At 46.0% G+C, this 19270-nt stretch overlaps 1 protein-coding gene across 1 annotated transcript in view; it reads left to right on the plus strand.

Annotated features, from left to right (window-relative positions):
* LOC135876210 (zinc finger BED domain-containing protein 5-like) overlaps positions 1-18483 on the plus strand; it is a 137742-nt gene extending 119259 nt beyond the window's left edge. The window contains exon 8 of the mRNA XM_065401409.1: positions 18096-18483. Coding sequence (XP_065257481.1) covers positions 18096-18483 — 388 coding nt within the window. The remainder of the gene's footprint in view (positions 1-18095) is intronic.
* The last annotated feature ends 787 nt before the right edge of the window (positions 18484-19270 follow it).

Genomic DNA, 19270 nt, shown 5'->3' on the forward strand with positions numbered 1-19270 from the left:
ACTCCAATACATCTGTTAGGCTTAAAGATGCCACAGGACTCTCTGTTGCTTTTTACAGATCCAGACTAACACGACCCCTCTGATACTATAACAGTGAACTAGCTGCTAGGCTTAACCACAAACACTTGCTAAGCCGTGAAGTAACTTCTTCTTTTACCTTTTTCTTCTATTGTATATGCTTTTTGCCCATACATTGGTAAGATACAGTAGATCAGACTATACTATGATACAGTATCATAAGATATAATGTTATTACTAGACAAAGAAATCTAAAGGCAAAGCCAAACGATTACAAAATTAAAGCTATCTAAAACATCCTGTAAAAGAATCCCTTCATATGAGGAAATAGTTCAGACCCTGCTGTCAATTTTAAGAAGAAATGTGATCAATAAGATTTTATATGAATAATATACACATTTAAAATTATGATGTGTTGAGAACTATGTTAAAATTTTATGTCTTTAGATTTCAGTGATCTTTCCTGGTCTTGCCTGCAGGCGGGGGGTACAGGGTGAGAGGGTTTACTCTGTGGGGAAGTATAGGAGCTGGGTCTAGCCTCAGTCAGTTTGCACACAGATAGTCTAGATTAAGGGGGGAGTGAGTTTTGCCTCTCCATTTTAGGGAGCAGTCTGCATTCTCTCTCTCTGTTTTGGGAGTTCTTGTGTGTTATCTTTTTGAATTTTAAGAAATAAAGTAATGTTATGTTGCAACCATCCAGCAACAATATCTTATGTTTTTATTTAACTCCTCTGTGATTGCAGAGCCATTGGCCATTATCTTTGAAAACTCATGGCGATCGGGGGAGGTCCCGGATGATTTAAAAAAGGCAAATATAGTGCCCATCTTTAAAAAAGGGAAGAAGGAGAACCTGGGGAACTACAGACTGATCAGTCTCACCTCAGTCCCTGGAAAAAATAATGGAGCAGGTCCTCCAGGAAACCATTTTGAAACACTTGGAGGACAGAAAGGTGATCAGGAACAGCCAACATGGATTCACCAAGGGCAAGTCATGCCTGACCAACCTGATTGCCTTCTATAATGAGATAACTGGCTCTGTGGATGAGGGGAAAGCAGTGGACGTGTTATTCCTTGACTTTAGCAAAGCTTTTGATACGGTCTCCCACAATATTCTTGCCAGCAAGTTAAAAAAGCATGGATTGGATGAATAGACTATAAGGTGGATAGAAAGCTGGCTAGATTGTCGGGCTCAACAGATAGTGATCAATGGCTCCATGTCTAGTTGGCAGCCAGTATCAAGCGGAGTGCCCCAGAGGTCGGTCTTAGGGCCAGTTTTATTCAATGTCTTTTTTAATGATCTGGATGATGGGATGGATTGCACCCTCAGCAAGTTCACGGATGACACTAAGCTGGGGGGAGAGGTAGATACACTGGAGGGTAGGGATAGAGTCCAGAGTGACCTAGACAAATTGGAGGATTGGGCCAAAAGAAATCTGATGAGGTTCAACAAGGGCAAGTGCAGAGTCCTGTACTTAGGATGGAAGAATCCCATGCACCACTACAGGCTGGGGACTGACTGGCTAAGCAGCAGTTCTGCAGAAAAGGACCTGCGGATTACAGTGGATTAGAAGCTGGATATGAGTCAACAGTGTGCCCTTATTGCCAAGAAGGTTAACAGCATATTGGGCTGCATTAGAAGAGCATTGCCAGCAGATCGAGGGAAGTGATTATTCCCCTCTATTCGGCACTGATGAGGCCACATCTGGAGCATTGCATCCAGTTTTGGGCCTCCGCTACAGAAAGGATGTGGACAAATTGGAGAGAGTCCAGCGGAGGGCAATGAAAATGATCAGGGGGCTGGGACACATGACTTACGAGGAGAGGCTGAGGGAACTGGGCTTGTTTAGTCTGCAGAAGAGAAGAGTGAGGGGGAATTTCATAGCAGCCTTCAACTACCTGAAGGGGGGTTCCAAAGAGAATGGGGCTCAGCTGTTCTCAGTGATGGCAGATGACAGAACAAGGAGCAATGGTCTCAAGTTGCAGTGGGGGAGGTCTAGGTTGGATATTAGGAAACATTTCCTCTGAGGTCCAACTCCCTCGCCGCTCTTACTCCCAAGACCTCAACCCCATTCGCTCTTCTCCGTCACCTCTCCCCTTGCTCACCCTTACAGCTGGTAAAAAGGGGAGGACATAACCCTCCCGCTTTTAAAAGTGCAGGCCCTTCCCCTCTTCCGGTGCCCCTAGCCTGTACTCCTGGTGTGTATGACAGAACTCTGCTTTTTCTTGCAGGACTTCAATCCTTTTCCCTAATCAAATCCTCGACCTGTAAATTCAAGGATACTCACTTACTTCAGGGCATATATTGCACAGTTCCTATGTCCTTTCTGAATAACAATTATTATAATTTATACAGTCAAGGCAGGAACTAGGAGTGCCCTGATTTAGTTAAGCACTTAAGTATCTGCTTAAGTCCCATTGAATTCAATGGGACTAAGCATATTGTTAAAGTTTATGCATATGCTTCAGTGCTTTTCCTGAATAGGGATTGTGACACTGGCAGTCCAGGTGCCAGCTGTTGCCAAGGCTGTAGATGTCAGCTGAGCACTCACAAATTTATAGCTGAAAACCAGACTAGCTCACTTGTATGTTAGTGTTGTTCAAGATAGGTGTTAGAGTTGTAAGGATGTGTTTAGTGTTTAGACTGCGTAAAATGCTTGAAAATTGCTGCATGCATTAATCTTACTTGTAATGTCTGTATCCCATGCTATAAGGTGATATGTAAGTTTTGCTTTATAACTGTAAAAATGCCTGCTCTGAACTTGTGAACCCAGGCAGGAGGAATGGTTCCCCCACCCATCAAGAAAGACTATCAAAACTAAGTGCTCCATTGTGAGACACCATGATACAAAGCCTGGGCTAATGGACCTCTCACACTTATGAAGATGCTATGTGCAAGGAAGTTCATCCCATCAGCTTGAATTCTGGAAGAAGGCAATAAAGATAGCTGACATGAAAATTCTTCATCTCTTTGCTGTTTGGACTCTCACAGGGCTAGAGCTAGGAAACAAGAACAGAGCTCCCCAGGATCAACCATGCCTAGCCCTAAAAGACATTTAGTGCTGACAGATTACTACATCTCTGTTATCCTTTGGAACCATAGATTGTAACGCATTTGTGTATATGTGTTGCCTGTTTTAACCTATAAATAACTCCTTCATTTCCTTTGCCTAGCTAATAAATCCTTAATTAGTTTACTATAGGATTTGTTACAAGCATTGCCTTTGATGTGAGGTACAAATTGACCTGGGGTAAGTGACTTGTCTGTTGGGACTGGAAGCAACCTGAATATTTTCTGATTTTTGGAGTAAAGCAACCATGTATCACAGAGTCAAGCTTGTACAATGCCTAATACAATAAGATGCCAATCTTACTTGAGGCCTCTAAGCACTACACTAATCCAATAATAATAGATCAATAGATCCATTACTGTGTTCCAAAACCTCATTGTCAGTTGGAACTAATAAGAAACGGTTAACATTTTTGCTCTGGAATTTCCATTAGGCAGTCTGTGAAGGGGGTACTCATTGCTGAAGTGCCTCCTCATGACTAGGTGTGGTGTAGCAGTTCTCTCCCCATCTGGCATTCCCCGCTGACAGCTGCTCTGGTCATCTGGTGGTCCACCTCCTCCTGTGACTCAGCCCTCCACCCAGGTCCCAATTTAAGTCCACCCCTTTTGGAGTAACAGAAAGTTCAATAAACCAGTGTCCAAGACCTTGTATCAGGTCTTCGGCCCTGAGGCTGGGCTCTGTAGTCCTCAGTCCCTTTTGTCAGGACTGTCCATCATCCTTGTCCCTTCTGAGGGGCTTCACATCACCTTCTCCAGTGGCTGGTAGGGGAACCCGGGTCCTCCCACTACACTGGGTTCCCACCCAGGGACCCTATAACCAGCAGCCAAGGACTTGCTCTGCGCAACTGCTTGCTGCTTTCTCCCTGGACTTCTTCCTACCATGGCCTTTCTTGGACTTTCTCCCCCAACAAACTCTAGGCTCACACTTCTCTCACAGTTAGGACTCTTGGGGTTTCCCCCTGGAATCCAACAGCAAAATCTCAAGCTAAAAGTATAAATTCAAAGCAAGTTCTGACCTCCTCAGGCTTGACCTCATTCCTCCCTGATGCTCTGTTCCTCAGCCGAGCACCTCCCAAAGTTCTCTCACTGGTAGGCAAAATCCTGCCCTGTTATCAGTGTTTATCACTGGACCTTGCTGCACTCCCAGTGGCTTTTCTCTTTCTTCTGGCATCTTACCAGACTTCCTTACTCAGGAGAGGATGCCAGGGCCAGTTCAGGCAGGTGGGCAGGCTCTCTCTGTCTCTCTCTGTCTTCCCAGAGAGACACTACACACTCTCCCCCTACAGCCCTCTTTCTGGTCTGACCTTCCTCTGTTTCTAGTGCTCTCCCAATCCCTCCCCAGATAGCCTTCTTCCTCCGTTAAGCCTGCCTCTCCCTCCAGTTTCAGCTCAGTGTGTTAACTGCCTCTCAGGCCCACGTAGAGCCTGTGTGGGGTAAATATCCCGTCGCACAGCCATTTTGAAAAACCTTCAAGATCAGTTTATCTAAACAAATGCTAAAAATAAAAAATAAATTCTCATTTTTAATTCTTAGCTTATCTCCAGTAGACTCAGTGCTTGATTTTAGAACCTTGCTTTCCTGCATAAATTCAAATGCAGTACCATACCCCTCAGACGTTATCTCTGCAGCAGCTACACTACAATAGTACCTTTTCTTTGGTTTTCTTCAAATTAGTCCCAGATTGCTCACATTTTACAGGGAATGCACTCATTGATTGTTGTAGACCATTAAGATCTTTGGTCATTAACTTATTGCCTCAAGAGATCGCACTGAACAGTTTTTGAAGTGCTAACACTCAGCCTTCAGGCCAGTGAAACGAGAAGCCTTTATTGAGGATATAACATTGTCAGACAGCATAGTTTTCAACTGAATAACTTACTGCTTCAGTAGATTTTACATGCTGCTGGGCATTTTGACTTGGTCAGATGAGGAAGAAATCATATGAAAATAAAGTAAATTTAAAGAGGATTTTTTTCCTCAAGTAGTGAATCCAAACATCAAATTCCAGCATTAGTACAATAGTGGCCTTCAGTTTCTATCTTTTGGATAACGTTTGTTCTTTTCATCAAGAAAAAAATAGTGTTGGTTTAACTCTGCCTGCACTAAACTAGCAGACACACAGTTTAATCATTCCATGAGAATTATCACAGGCACATTGAGCCAGCAAATCTTGTATAATTACCAGTCCTAGCCAATATTCCTCTACCTAACATCCAGCATCAGAATGCAGTCAACAGACTGATCATCAAGGTACAGCAAATGCCACACCTGCTGCTGTTCAGGGATATATGAGGTGCACTCCACCACCGACTACGTAGCAGGAATCCTATGCTGCACTTTCCATCCGGCTGATAACATCATCAGCTCACTGTGGTGGACAGAATCAGGGTGAGCCTCTGCCACTACCAGGAACTCCTACATCATCAGGTTGCATGAACAACTATCTGGCTTTGATCTCCCATGCCACATCTGGATCCAGATTAACAGCTGAGACCAACCATGCCTGGGACATCCAGAACAGCCCACTGTGCATCTGTGGTGTTGTGGAAGTTGCTGCACATATGCCGAATGTAAAACACATGCTCTTTTTTTGTGCTGGGCTCCCCGGTGCTGGTCTTCTCAAGCTGAACACAGCTGATTTTCAGAGGACATTGATTGACTCAAGACAATTTTGCTTTTGTTTTTTCTAAAAAACCTTGTTTTGCTGGCAACGGTGGATTAGCCACTGGGCTGACTGGGCCTGTGCCCAGCCCCTGCCAACTGGGGAACCCTGGAAAAAATCCACCACCAGGCAGAGGAAGCCCAGAGCCCCGGCGCTGGGCGGGCAGGGTGAGGGAAATCCCTGTGCCCTGACCCCACTCCCCAGCAGCAGCGGCAGGCGGGCAGGGTGGGGGAAGCCCTCCTGCCAGAACTCCCCCCATCCCCAGTAGAAGCTGTGGGACATGGGAAGCCCCCCCCACCCCCTGGCCCCTGTCCCTGGCAGAAGCCATGGGACCAGGGAAGCCCCAGCACCTGGACCCCCACTACAGCCCTGGGACTAGAGGAGCTCTCACACCCTGCTGCAGCCCCGGGGCTGTGGCACAGGGACAGAGCTTCTCCGGTCTTGGGCCGACAAAGGGGGTGGGGGGAGAAAGGTGCAAAAGGGGTTGTGGGGCTGCAGTAGGGGATGGAATGGTGGGGGGGACCCTGGATAGAACAGGGGTGAGCCCTGGGGAAGGGGAAGAAAGGGATGGTGTTGTGGGTGGGGCAGCAGGCAAAAGGGGTGGAACAGGGATGGGGCTGCAAGCAGAAGCGATAGAGAGGGGCCCCCACTTGCTCTGGCCCAGGGCCCCAGGAAACCTTAATCCACCTCTGTTTACTTCCCTTGCCACACACAATCACATATATATTAACAAACCTTTATGCTTGCTACATTTATCGTTTAAGGGTAAACCACGGTTTTGCAGATCCTCTAAAGTTACCAAGTAAAAAATAATATTGAAATCATAACTCATTTTCTCATATTTCAGTTTTATCATTTATGGAATGAAAAGAAGGCATTTTCATTTTTCTGACAAATACTGAACAGGAATTTTAAAAGCAAGGAAATCTGTTCTCTTACTAACTGAGAGTGACATTCACCCAGGATAGAATTTGCACACAAGGCCCTATAAACCACTTTAGCCCAACACCCAGTGTGCTGAGCACTTCAGAAAATCTGGTCCTTGATATTGTGTTTAAATAGCATATAAGGCTCCATGGAGGCCCTCTATCTTGGACAGAATTTCGCCATCCACTAGCAAGAAAACGGTGACTGATTGCCGAAAGGATGTGCTAGTCTTACCAAGAACACTTATTGGCAATTGCCAACTAATGGGAGATTAGAGCAACATAGTTATTGCCAGACAATATTTCCCACCTGGTAACATTAATAAGAAGCAGCAGTTTGAAATTAAAAAGATAGAAAAGCTGACAACTAAGGTATACGAGAGCTACAGTAACAGTGGAGGCCATGTTACATTTCATCAACTTGCTTTTAAAAATGCCCCTCTCTGTCTCAGCATGGGGGCAGGGAGAAGAGGCTGGGAGATTGGTCAGGTCAGCAGTAGGGGGATGCAAGGGGAGGACTCATGTCCAGACATGCTGGAGCCTGGGTCCTCTTGTACCTCACAATACATGTGGAAGTGTGCTTAGAGGAGGGGCTTATTTGCTTTATATTGGCAAGCCCATCAGGTCATTAGGAGAGCCAATTAGTTCTCACAGACCCTCACTCTCTTAATTCAACGCCTTCCCAGGGAGTGTAGGGCCATGTGGCCACTATTTATGCCTCAGTAAATGAAGTATATTGAGCTGTGTTTCTGTGGGCCTGACTGATTGCCTGCTTGGGGAGAATTGGGAAGGAATTTTTTCCTATTGGCAAAACTGGCAAGAACACAAGGAGGAATTGCCTTTCTTGCAGCATTTTAGAGGGACAGTTTAGGTTAAAAGGAGTAAGACTAGAAATTTCAGTGCTAGGAGGAATATGGGAATGTCAGTTCATTTCAACTTACAGCCAGTGTCTAGTGTGGATAAAAGCTAAAAGGGTCAGTTCCCAGAGGTAAGCAGGAGCTGAGATATGACTGATGGATCTTTGGCCTGAAAGGAGAAAAGGAGACTTTGCAGACTGAAGTACTTCTTGGTACCCCTACACTTCTTGTGGGGTGGTGGTGAAAGAATTCAGAAGTAAGTTGGTGTCAGGGATAGACCGAAGAGATTCAACCATGAATTATCAGTTGTATGGTGAGAGACAACTCAAGCCCACTGGACCCAGTTAAATGCATGGTATGTGAGACAAGGTGGGCAGATAGCACCTCCTCCCTATTGTTAAATTAGTAAAGTTGCAGCTTGCTGCTTAAATCATCCCTATGTCTGTGTTTCAGTCACCCATATGGCCTGAGCAATGTGCTTTAGTTTTTACTCTGTTATTGGAGTTTATGATTAGATGTTATTTATACTCAGAGAGAAAATAAATTCCAAAAATAATCACAAAACTCTTGAAAATGTTTTATAAAACACTATATCCTGCATAGAGTTTTATACAAATTAACTGGCTCAGGAGGGGACCTAACTCCATGATGTGTGTGTTCAATCCCATAAATTCTAATTCACACTAATTGACTTCTTTACTGTGGCTCCTTACCCAAGAGCTAATCATAGGCAAGATTCTGTGTGGCCCATAACCAATTGCACAGTGGAGAGGGACGGAATAAGACGTCTATCTCCACCATCCTTTCATGACCCACCTATGATAATTGTTCTCCAAGCCCACTGAAGAAAGGACAAGAAGTAATGGGCTTAATCTGCAGCAAGGGAAATTTAGGTTAGATATTAAGAAAAACTTTCCAACTATCAGGGTAACTAAGCTCTGGAGTAGGCTCCCAAGGGAGGCTGTGGAATCCCCATCATTGTCCCACCTGTTTACAAAAACCTCCAAACACCTGTCAGGGAAAGGCTAGGTTACTCGGTCCTGCCACAGGGCAGGAGGCTGGACTTGATGATTTCTCCAGGTTCCTTCCAGACTTACATTTCTATGATTCTATACAGGCAAGGAAGAACAGCAGCTCCTGAGCTCTGGTTAGCATGACCTTGGAGGCACTCAGCACCTTAAAGAGAGGCAGAGAGGAGGAAAGTTCGCTATTCTACGCCTCTGTGCAGAGCTGACCAGTCACACAAGGTGGACAGGGATAGTTTGTTGAGCTGACAAAGCACTAAGGCAGTGCAGAAGTGGGCATGTAACCTCTGCATTGTAGGGAGAGCTCCTGCAGATACTCCGCCTCCAGTTACACTCTATGGGGAGGTGTAGCTCTAACCATCCCTTTATTTTGGGCTGTACCTAAATGGCACATACGTGCCCATGTGATTGCAAGATAATGCCTTAATGGCTGAATTCTGCCACCCTTACTTATAATGAGTAGTAGCCCCAATCAAAGCCCATTAAAGGGGAGGAAGAATGGTCTAGTGGTTAGGGCACTAGCCTGAGACTTGAACAACGCAGCTTCAATTGTCTGCTCTGCTACAGACTTCCTGTGTGACCTTCACCAAGTCACTTAGGGCCAGATTTTTAAAGATATTTAGGTGCTTGAAGATGCAGACAGGCACCTAGTGGTATTTTCAAAAGTACCTATGCACCTAACTCCCATGAGATGATCCCTCCAGAAACATGTGTGATAGTAAATTGTTCCTGAACTAGTGCCCAGGAAATGTCTGAGAACTTTAGACAAGACAAAAAGCAAAATAGGTACATTCAGAGTGCACTAGCACTGCGATCCAAATACAAACTGGATTAGATATTCCTGACAGATTTTGGATAACACTTCTCCTTTCTCCTGATTTTGGAGGCATATTCTCATTGAAACCCAAAAGTGAGTCACAGCTGTATTAGATATTACTATAATGACAATATGTTTACTTTTATTTTAAGCAATCTAGCTTCTGCTCCACAAAGTTGATGCCTTATATTTATCAAGGGGAGGACAGATTGCTAAGGTTGTGTCAAAAAGGTGAAGTTTTAATATGTAAGAAATCAACAGAATTCTAATCCAATCTTCTTCAAATGTTGGCAACTAAGGTTTCCCTACTTTGAAAGTCTTGTTGTGGGAAAGAATCCATTAGAAGCAAGAAGTGTTCCCCTGGAAGCACATTCTTTTCTTGCCACCTGAGCTGATCAATAGAGCTCAATTTTGGTCAACGTTCTGAAGAGCTGTGTACTTTGCAGATTCCATAGTATAGACAGCATTGCCTATATAAGAACAAATGAAATAACGGAGATGCTGGAGAAAGTACAATCTTATTTTCAACATTGGGAGGAAATATTTTTAAACGGGTAATTACCTGTGTCCACTTATGTAATTACTTGTGCTTTAACAGAAAAAAGTTCATTTTCTGCAAACTCATACGAGCAATTGTAGTGTATTGACAACTCTTAAAAGAGTAGGCTGTCCCTTTAAATTTCAGGGCTTTTTCCTGGTCTTGCTTGCAGAGTAGGTCACTCTGTAGCAGTGGCAGAGCTAGTAGGAGAGGTAAGTTGGCAACCGCCTCCTGCTGGCCTAGGTATATGTGTGAAGCCTTTCACATGGCAGTGGAGAGAGAGGCTACCCTATACTCACTCACAAGTGGTGGCTTCTATATACCATGGGGCTGGGCCTGGCTCCCCTGGGTGTTGCGACATGGCACACAGGGTCACGCTGTGACCCAATGCACCATGGCACAACACCATTCACGCACATTTGCCCAGCTGCCCCTCTGTCATGATGGAGGGGTGGCTAGGCCAAACCTGAATGGTGCTTAGGGTTCCCAACTTTGGTTGGACGAATTCCTGGATGACATGATCTTTAATTAAAGATTAATCTTTAATTCCAGGAGGCTCCAGGGCAATCCTGGAGGGTTGGCAACCCTAATGGTGCTGCAACCCCAGGTGCCAGGTTGGAACTCCTGGGAGTGATGAGTTAGGTCCAGCCCCACAGCACAGGAGCTGTCACTGCCAGATGAGTGTGGACCAGGCTCACTCTCCATCTCACCTCAAAATATCCATCCCACCCCAACTGCAAAACCTGGCTCTGTCACTGCTTTGTAGGGAAGTGTGTGTTCTGTGCCTAGCAGCAGTCAGTTTGCGGACAGACCGCCTTCAATAATAATAATGTGGGGTGAGTTGTGCCTCTCTACTTTAGTGAGCAGCCTGCTTTGTCTACCTGTTTCCAGGTTATTGGGTGTTATTGTTCTGAATTCTAAGAAATAAAGTCATGTTATATTGCAACCCTCCAGCAAGAGTATGTATGGTTTTATCTAACTTCTCTATGTGTGAACATAACAGCAATGTTATAATTACTAACTCTGGGTATATCTACACTACGAGAGTAGTTTGATTTTACTTAAATCGAATTTGTGGAACCGATATTACAAAGTCGAACGTGTGTATCCACACTAAGGACAGTAATTCGACTTTGTGAGTCCACACTAACGGGGCAAGCGTCGACATTGGAAGCGGTGCACTGTGGGCAGCTATCCCACAGTTCCCGCAGTCCCCACTGCCCATTGGAATTCTGGGTCGAGCCCCCAATGCCTGCTGGGGCAAAAAATGTGTCGAGGGTGGTTTTGGGTAACTGTCGTCATTCAACCGTCACTCCCACCCTCCCTCCCTGAAAGTGCCGGCGGGCAATCAGTTCGCGCACTTTTCTGGTGAGACACAGCGCGGACGCCACAGCACTGCGAGCATGGAGCCCACTGCGATCATCGCTGCAGTTATGGCCGTTGTCAACACCTCGCATCTTATTATCCACCTTTTTCAGAGTCAGATGCTGAGAAATCGGGCGAGGAGGCTACGGCAGCGCGGTGAGGACATTAAGTCTGAGAGGGGCACAGACCTCTCACAAAGCACGGGACCCCGCGCCGTGAACATCATGGTGGCAATGGGTCATGCTGATGCTGTGGAACGGCGATTCTGGGCCCGGGAAACAAGCACGGACTGGTGGGACCGCATAGTGCTGCAGGTCTGGGATGAATCACAGTGGCTGCGAAACTTTCGGATGCGTAAGGGAACTTGCCTGGAACTTTGTGAGTTGCTGTCCCCTGCCCTGAAGCGCAAGGACACCCGGATGCGAGCAGCCCTGACTGTCCAGAAGCGAGTGGCCATAGCCCTCTGGAAGCTTGCAACGCCAGACAGCTACCGGTCAGTCGCGAACCACTTTGGCGTGGGCAAATCTACCGTGGGGGTTGCTGTGATGCAAGTAGCCAACGCAATCGTTGAGCTACTGCTGTCAAAGGTAGTGACCCTGGGAAACGTGCAGGTCATCATAGATGGCTTCGCCGCGATGGGATTCCCAAACTGCGGTGGGGCTATAGATGGAACTCATATCCCTATCCTGGGACCAGACCACCAGGCCAGCCAGTACATTAACAGAAAGGGCTACTTTTCAATGGTGCTGCAAGCACTGGTGGACCATAGGGGACGTTTTACAAACATCAACGTCGGATGGCCGGGCAAGGTTCATGACACTCGTGTTTTCAGGAACTCTGGTCTGTTTAGATGGCTGCAGGAAGGTATTTACTTCCCGAACCACAAAATAACTGTTGAGGATGTGGAGATGCCTATAGTGATCCTTGGGGACCCAGCCTACCCACTAATGCCCTGGCTCATGAAGCCCTATACAGGTGCCCTGGACAGTGAAAAAGAACTCTTCAACTACCGTCTGAGCAAGTGCACAATGGTGGTGGAGTGTGCTTTTGGACGTCTCAAGGGGAGATGGAGAAACTTACTGACTCGCTCTGATCTCAGCGAAACCAATATCCCCATTGTTATTGCAGCTTGCTGTGTGCTCCACAATCTCTGTGAGAGCAAGGGGGAGACCTTTATGGCGGGGTGGGAGGTTGAGGCAAATAGCCTGGCTGCTGATTACGCCCAGCCAGACAGCCGTGCGATTAGAAGAGCACAGCGGGACGCGCTGTGCATCCGGGAGGCTTTGAAAGCTAGGTTCCTCAGTGAGCCGGGTAACCTGTGACTATTAAGTTTGTTTAAAGAGAAGCTGAACCTGCCCCCATTTCTTTACCCAGTTAATGTTGACTATCCTCTCCAGTTACATACCCCATTCACCCCGTTCCCCCCCCCTACAACACACGTTTAAAAATAAAATAAATGGAACTTTGTTAATTAATTAACACTGTTTTCTTTATTACGGATTTCGCGGTAAAGTGTTGAAACTGGGATGCAGACTGTGGTGGGGAGCGGGCGTAGTGATGGAAAGAACGCTTCTAAACTCGAGGAATGACAGGTTCCTGCTCCTAGAGCGGTCCGCAGTGGTGGACTGGTTGTTTCAACGGAGCCTGCCACCCCTCCTTTTCGGGACTCTGTGTGTGGGGGCTATGTGACTTTGTGGCGGGGGAGGACGGTTACAGATCCCCTGCTGCGTGGCTCTGTGATCCAGGCTAAGGACCGCTGCATAAGATCTCTAACCGCCCTCCCCCACCACAAAGTCACATAGCCCCCCCCCCCCCCCCCGCCCACAGAACATGAAAACCACCTCCCAGACTGACCAGGGTGCCTAGTGACTGCAATGTGTGTGTGACCTTCTGCTGAACCTGCCCCCGTGTCTGTACCCTGGTAAAGGTGACTGTCCTCTCCAATTACCAACCCCCTTCCCCCCCTTCAAACACACTCTCCTCTAAAAGAACATGACGGAAACAGTAATTAACAGAAACATATTTTTTATTAGCAACTACACATGAAACTGGGGGATGAAACTGGGACGGGGGCTTGGGTGAGGCGGGAAGGAAAGGACTTATCAAATTTTTGGGAATGAGAGCCTTCTGGTACTTGAGCAGTCTGCAGGGGTGGAGTGACAGTTTTCACGGCTCCTGCCACCCCTCCTTCTTGGGACTTTGGGTGAGGGGGGTATGGGACTTTGTGGCAGGGGAGGGCGGTTAGAGATAGACTGCAGCGGGGCTCTGTCCTCCTGCCTCTGGTCCTGCAGAACATCCACAAGGCGCCGGAGCGTGTCCGTTTGCTCCCTCATTAGTCCAAGCAGCGTTTGAGTCGCCTGCTGGTCTTCCTGCCGCCACCTCTCCTCCCGTTCGCTGTGTGATCTCTGGTATTGTGACATGTTCTCCCTCCACTGGGTCTGCTGGGCCGCCTCGGCTCGGGAGCAGCCCATAAGTTCTGAGAACATGTCGTCCCGTGTCCTTTTCTTTCTCCGCCTAATCTGCACCAGCCTCTGGGAGGGGGATGCCGGGGTAGGTCGGGAGACAGTTGCAGCTGTGGGATGGGAAAAAGGGAGTGAATTCCTCACAAAGATACATTTTTGTGAACAATGAACATAGTCTTTCTCTGTGAAGAAGACCATGCACAGCACCTATCACATGCGCACTCAGGACAAGGTCGAATTTTCGGCCTTCGCATTCAGTGCCTGGGGTCTTGCAGTGGAGATCAGACAAGTGGGGCAGGACAGCGGAATTCGGGTAGCAGGCTGACATGGTAAGCCGTAGACTTTTGGCTGCTTAAAACTTAATTTATAGCAGTGCCCTCCTTTCACGTTCAAAGCAATGCTACTAGCGTTGGCCAGTTCCTGCTGCCGGCAATCCGGCAAGCATGAACTCTGCCCCTGTCCCACCCCCTCGCGGCTGTCCCCGGGAAAGATCCCTGTATGCTGCCCCTCTCCCGCCTCCACCACATGGCTGTAAACCACCGGTTACAGTTATGTAAAGGAACAGGCAAGCAGTCCCAATACTAACATTCCCCTAATTCAAAGCAGGTCACCATGAGCGACATCACTCTGATGAGGATTTCTGACACAGAGAAAGACCGCATGCTGCGTGAAAGCCAGCAAAAACCAGGGCCGTATGCCGCCATGCTCTGCGAGGCAATGATCCCAGAGTACTTGATGATAGCCTGGTGCGGAAAAGTTTCCTACCACGGAGGACGCAATAAGGCCGCTCTCCCCAGGAACCTCATGCAAAGGCTTTCCAATTACCTCCAGGAGAGCTTCGTGGAGATGTCCCATGAGGATTTCAGCTCTATCCCCGGACATATAGACCTTATTTTCCAGTAGCTGCACCGGCAAGGACTAAAAAGTAGAGCGCCTATGGCAAATTAATCATGATAAACCGGACATTGTTAGATTCTTTTGCAGTAGTTGCACTGCCAAGGACTAAAATGTTAAGCGTCTAGGGCAAACTAATCATGAAAAACCCATTTTTAATATTCCTGTTCTGTTCAAAATAAATGTTTACATGTTTAAAACACTTACCGACTGATCCTTCCCCTGATTCAGGGTCCGGGTTAACGCCTGGGGAGGGTTGGTAGGGGATCTCCGTGAGGCTGATGAAGAGATCCTGGCTGATCTTCTCGTAGATCTTCGCATTCTGTTTCTTGGAGCGCAGCTCCGAAAGCACGGACTCATCGCCCCACACAGCGATCAGATCCAAGACTTCCCGATCAGTCCATGCTGGGGCCCTCTTTCTATTCTGAGATTGCATGGTCACCTCTGCTGGAGAGCTCTGCATCATTGCCAGTGCTGCTGAGCTCGCCACGATGTCCAAACAGGAAATGAGATTCAATCTGCCCAGACAGGAAAAGGAATTCAAATTTTCCCGGGGCTTTTCCTGTGTGGCTGGTCAGAGCATCCGAGCTCGGACTGCTGTCCAGAGCGTCAACAGAGTGGTGCACTGTGGGATAGCTCCCGGAGCTATTAGCGTCGAATTCCATCCACACCTACCCTAATTCGACATGGCCATGTCGAATTTAGCGCTACCCCCCTCGTCGGGGAGGAGTACAGAAATCTAATTAAAGAGACCTCTATGTCGAACTAAATAGCTTCGTTGTGTGGACGGGTGCAGGGTTAATTCGATTTAACGCTGCTAAATTCGACATAACCTCCTAGTGTAGACCAGGCCTCTGATAAATGCCCTTGAAGGCTTCAGTCACTGTGCATGGGGAAATATCAGTGTGAAAAACAAACACCAGCTTCATGCCACATATTTATAGATCCAACAAATTGCTAAATGTAAGCTAATGATATAATTACTTCTTATAATTGTGATATAAATTGGGGAAAAATCAGAAAATGAAAAATATTAATCACATCTCATGATTTAAAAAAAGTTTACAGGTAGTGCAGGTCACTGAGGACTAGATCTTCAACTGGTGTAAACTGGTGCAGCTCCATGGAAGCTAATAGAGTTATGTTGATTTACACTAGCTGATCATCCGGCCCCCTGCACCCACAGGTTGAGAAACACTTGTTCCCACATATGCAGTGTGACCATACCTTCAAAACAAACACCGTAAATTACACCTGGCAGCTCTGAACCTCCTACTTCTGGTGACAACGTGCAGAAAACATCTTTTGTAATGCTGGCAGAATGAGACCCTGCATCAGCCAGGATGCTGTTAGGGAGATTATCAGGAGGAAGAAACGCCAGAATATATGGATGAATTCAGGTAAATTTTGTATCAAGTATACTGCTGCTCTAGAGATTAGGGAGACTTAAGCTCCTCCCAGCTGCATAGGTCAGGTAGCCCAGAAGGACACGGGCAGCTATAAGAAAGATTTTTCTGCCTGATCTGCTACCGCTGGTACTGAGCAGTGACTTGAGATAGAATTTTTAGTATCTCCAGCCTCCTCCAATCAACTGTTCCTACCCAGGTTTGGAAATGATATCTGCTCCCTACTGAAGGCCGGAGGAATGAAGCAGATCAGATGCCTGGGTTCCAGTCTATATCGGCAAGAGTACAGGCTTTGTCATCTCAATTTCCACCTAATCATAGATGATAGGGGATGGGAGGTGTTCAGTTAGCCTGGTGGTGGCTCAGGGAGGTGGCTCAGCAGCCCTATCATGGTTGGGAGAAAAAGATGTTTTAGGATTGACTAAGAAGAAATGTAGGAGAAAAGAAAGGTGAAGTGAGGGAGGAATAGGAGTATGGAGATGAGAATGTGTGGAGCAGGGCTGGATTTAGGGGCAGGCGACCCAGGCAACTGCCTGGGATGCTGGGCTTGGAGGCGCCAGGCTAAGGGTGCTGTTTTTGTTGTTAGTGACAAAAGGGAAAATAGAATGTTAGAAGAAAAATGTGTCAGGTATTCTTTATGTGGATTCATTTTTCACTAACCTTCTAGAATGTTCTTGACCTTTGTAGAATCTCGTGGAACCTTCCAGACTTTCTGGGAACTATGTTTTCCTTTAACCTCCTAGAATGTTGTCAGCCATGTCCTCATGGGTAGATAAGGGGCCAGGTGTCGCCAGTCATTCAGTGAGATACAAGAATGAACTGAGAGCCCAGCTGCAAAAGTGTGAGCAGTGTTTTATTGTATAATTGTGAAAGTGTACCTGTGATGTAAGACTTGAAGAGTGTAAGTAGCAATTAATAAAGGACATATTTAATGAGATGCCAGAGATATCTTTTGAACCCTATCTGTGCAACAATATAAAAGAAATACTGTTACTTCTTTTGCCATGCTTAATATATAATGCTTGATGACTTTCTAAGACTACAGAACATAAACTTTTGCTTTCCCTAATACTGTCTGTTGTCCCCCATAGAAAATAAAAGATGTCCCCGAAGAAGCCTTCAGGAGCTCAGCATAGGAAGTGAAAAGCTCAATTGAAATCTAGTTTGCAGCAAGGGGCAAATTTCATAGGAAAATATCTGAAACAGAACAACATAGACCAGACTCTAGGCAGTAGCGATTGTCCCAGTGCAGAAGAAATTGAGGAGTGAAGTGTCAATGATGGAAGTCCTGTTACTAAGGAATTAGCAGATTGACCTGAAGATAAGGAATGGACATGAGAGGAAAGTGATGGAGAATCCTCCAGTTTTCTTGGTGGCGTAAAGGAGATTGATGATGAAGAATGTGGCTCATGTGAAAAGGTGAGTAATGAGAAAGAAAAATCTGATTTACATGAAAAGGAGAGAAACAGCCTCGCATGATGACAGAAACAGCAGTGAGAAAAATTGCACACCATAAATTGATACATCAGATCCTGTTTGATGGCCAGCGATCCTAAATTCTGCCAATATTGATCGTAAAATTTTGAACGGGCTGGCAAAATCATGGATATGATATTTCCAGTAAATGAGCAGAAGCAACATTTCTCAAAGTCACACTGCGAAAGAGTGCTTGAGAATGGTGAGAAACTGAATTGGTGTTGGCTAGTTTACTCTAAATCAACTGATAAAGTGCTCTGTTTTTGTTGCAAAATATTTGACACGAATGCAAAATCTTTGCTTGTGCTTTCTGCATACAATTATTGGCATCACTTAGCTGATGCTCAGCAGGAACCTGAAAAGTCAGCCGGGCATTTTACAGCCTACTCCAAATGGATGGAGGTCGAGCCCAGACTCCAAATGACTAACTGCATAGACTCAGAAAACCAGTGCATTATTAATGTAGAAACTCAGCACTGGAGAAACGTGCTTGAGCATCTGATCTCAATTACCCTCTTCCTTGCAAAGAAGAATTTGGCTTTCAGATAAGTTGTTGACTGAACATAATGGTAATTTCCTCAGTTTGGTAGAGTTCCTTGGGAAATATGATGATGTCACGCCTGAGCACCTACGTCGAGTACTTCGTAAAGAAGCTATGGACCATTATTGCAGCAAAACAATTAAAAATGAAATGATTGACCTTATGGCAAGGAAGGTGATTGATAACATATTGATGTGGCTTGGCAAAGTGAAATATTATGCCATAATAATTGACTGCACTCCTGACATTAGTCACAGTGAAAAGATGTTATTTACAGTAAGATTTATTGACAAGAATGGCTGTATCCAAGCAAAGGAACATTTTATCTGTTTCTGGTCTGTGGATGATTCTACTGGAAAAGACCTAACGGAACTGTTTATAAATGTTTTAAATGAGAATAAAATAAAGCTTCAGGACTGCTGCAGCTAGGGCTACAATAACAGTGCAAACATGGAGGGAAGAAACAGTGGTGTTCAGGCCAGGATCCTTGTGCTGAATCCAAGAGCTTTCTTAGTGCCTTGTAGCTGCCAGTCCCTCAACCTGATTGTGTCAGATGCAAAGTCATCTTCTTTAGATACCGTATCTCTCTTTGGAGTACTGCAAAGAATGTATGTCCTGTTTTCAGCATCAACTATCAGGTGGAAGATCCTCATGGACAATGTTACAAATGTGACAATGTTACATGAAGCCACTAAGTGACACTCGCTGGGAGAGCCGTATGGACAGTGTAAGTCCAGTAAGGTACCAAATGACTGAGGTTTACGATGCCTTGTTGGAACTGGCACAGTCGAGTAAAGCCGAGGTTGGAATCCAACACGAGGCTCAAAGCTTGGCAACCCAGATCACTGACTTCAAATTCCTGGCCTCAGTTGTGGTTTGGTACAATATCTTGTTCCAAGTAAATGTTGTAAGCAAGGCATTACAGACTCAGTCAATGGACATAGTGACTGCTACTACTTTGATGAGAAGCTGCCTTGATTTCGTTGTGGCTTACAGAGACAACAGATTTGAAGATGCCATCACTCTTGCTAAAGAAATGGCGGAAAACTTAGATGTTGAGCCTGTCTTCAAGGCAACTCATATTCATCAGAAGAAGCACTAGTTTGTTTGTGAGGGAAGAGATAAGCTGATGGGAAGCTTGAAAGAAAAATTCAAAAGGGAGTTTTTTTGCTCACTTGTTGATATTGCTTGAGTGTCCATTGAAGAAAGGTTTGGA

The sequence above is a fragment of the Emys orbicularis genome, chromosome 3 (assembly GCF_028017835.1).
Source record: "Emys orbicularis isolate rEmyOrb1 chromosome 3, rEmyOrb1.hap1, whole genome shotgun sequence".
In the NCBI taxonomy this organism is placed as follows: Eukaryota; Metazoa; Chordata; order Testudines; family Emydidae; genus Emys; species Emys orbicularis.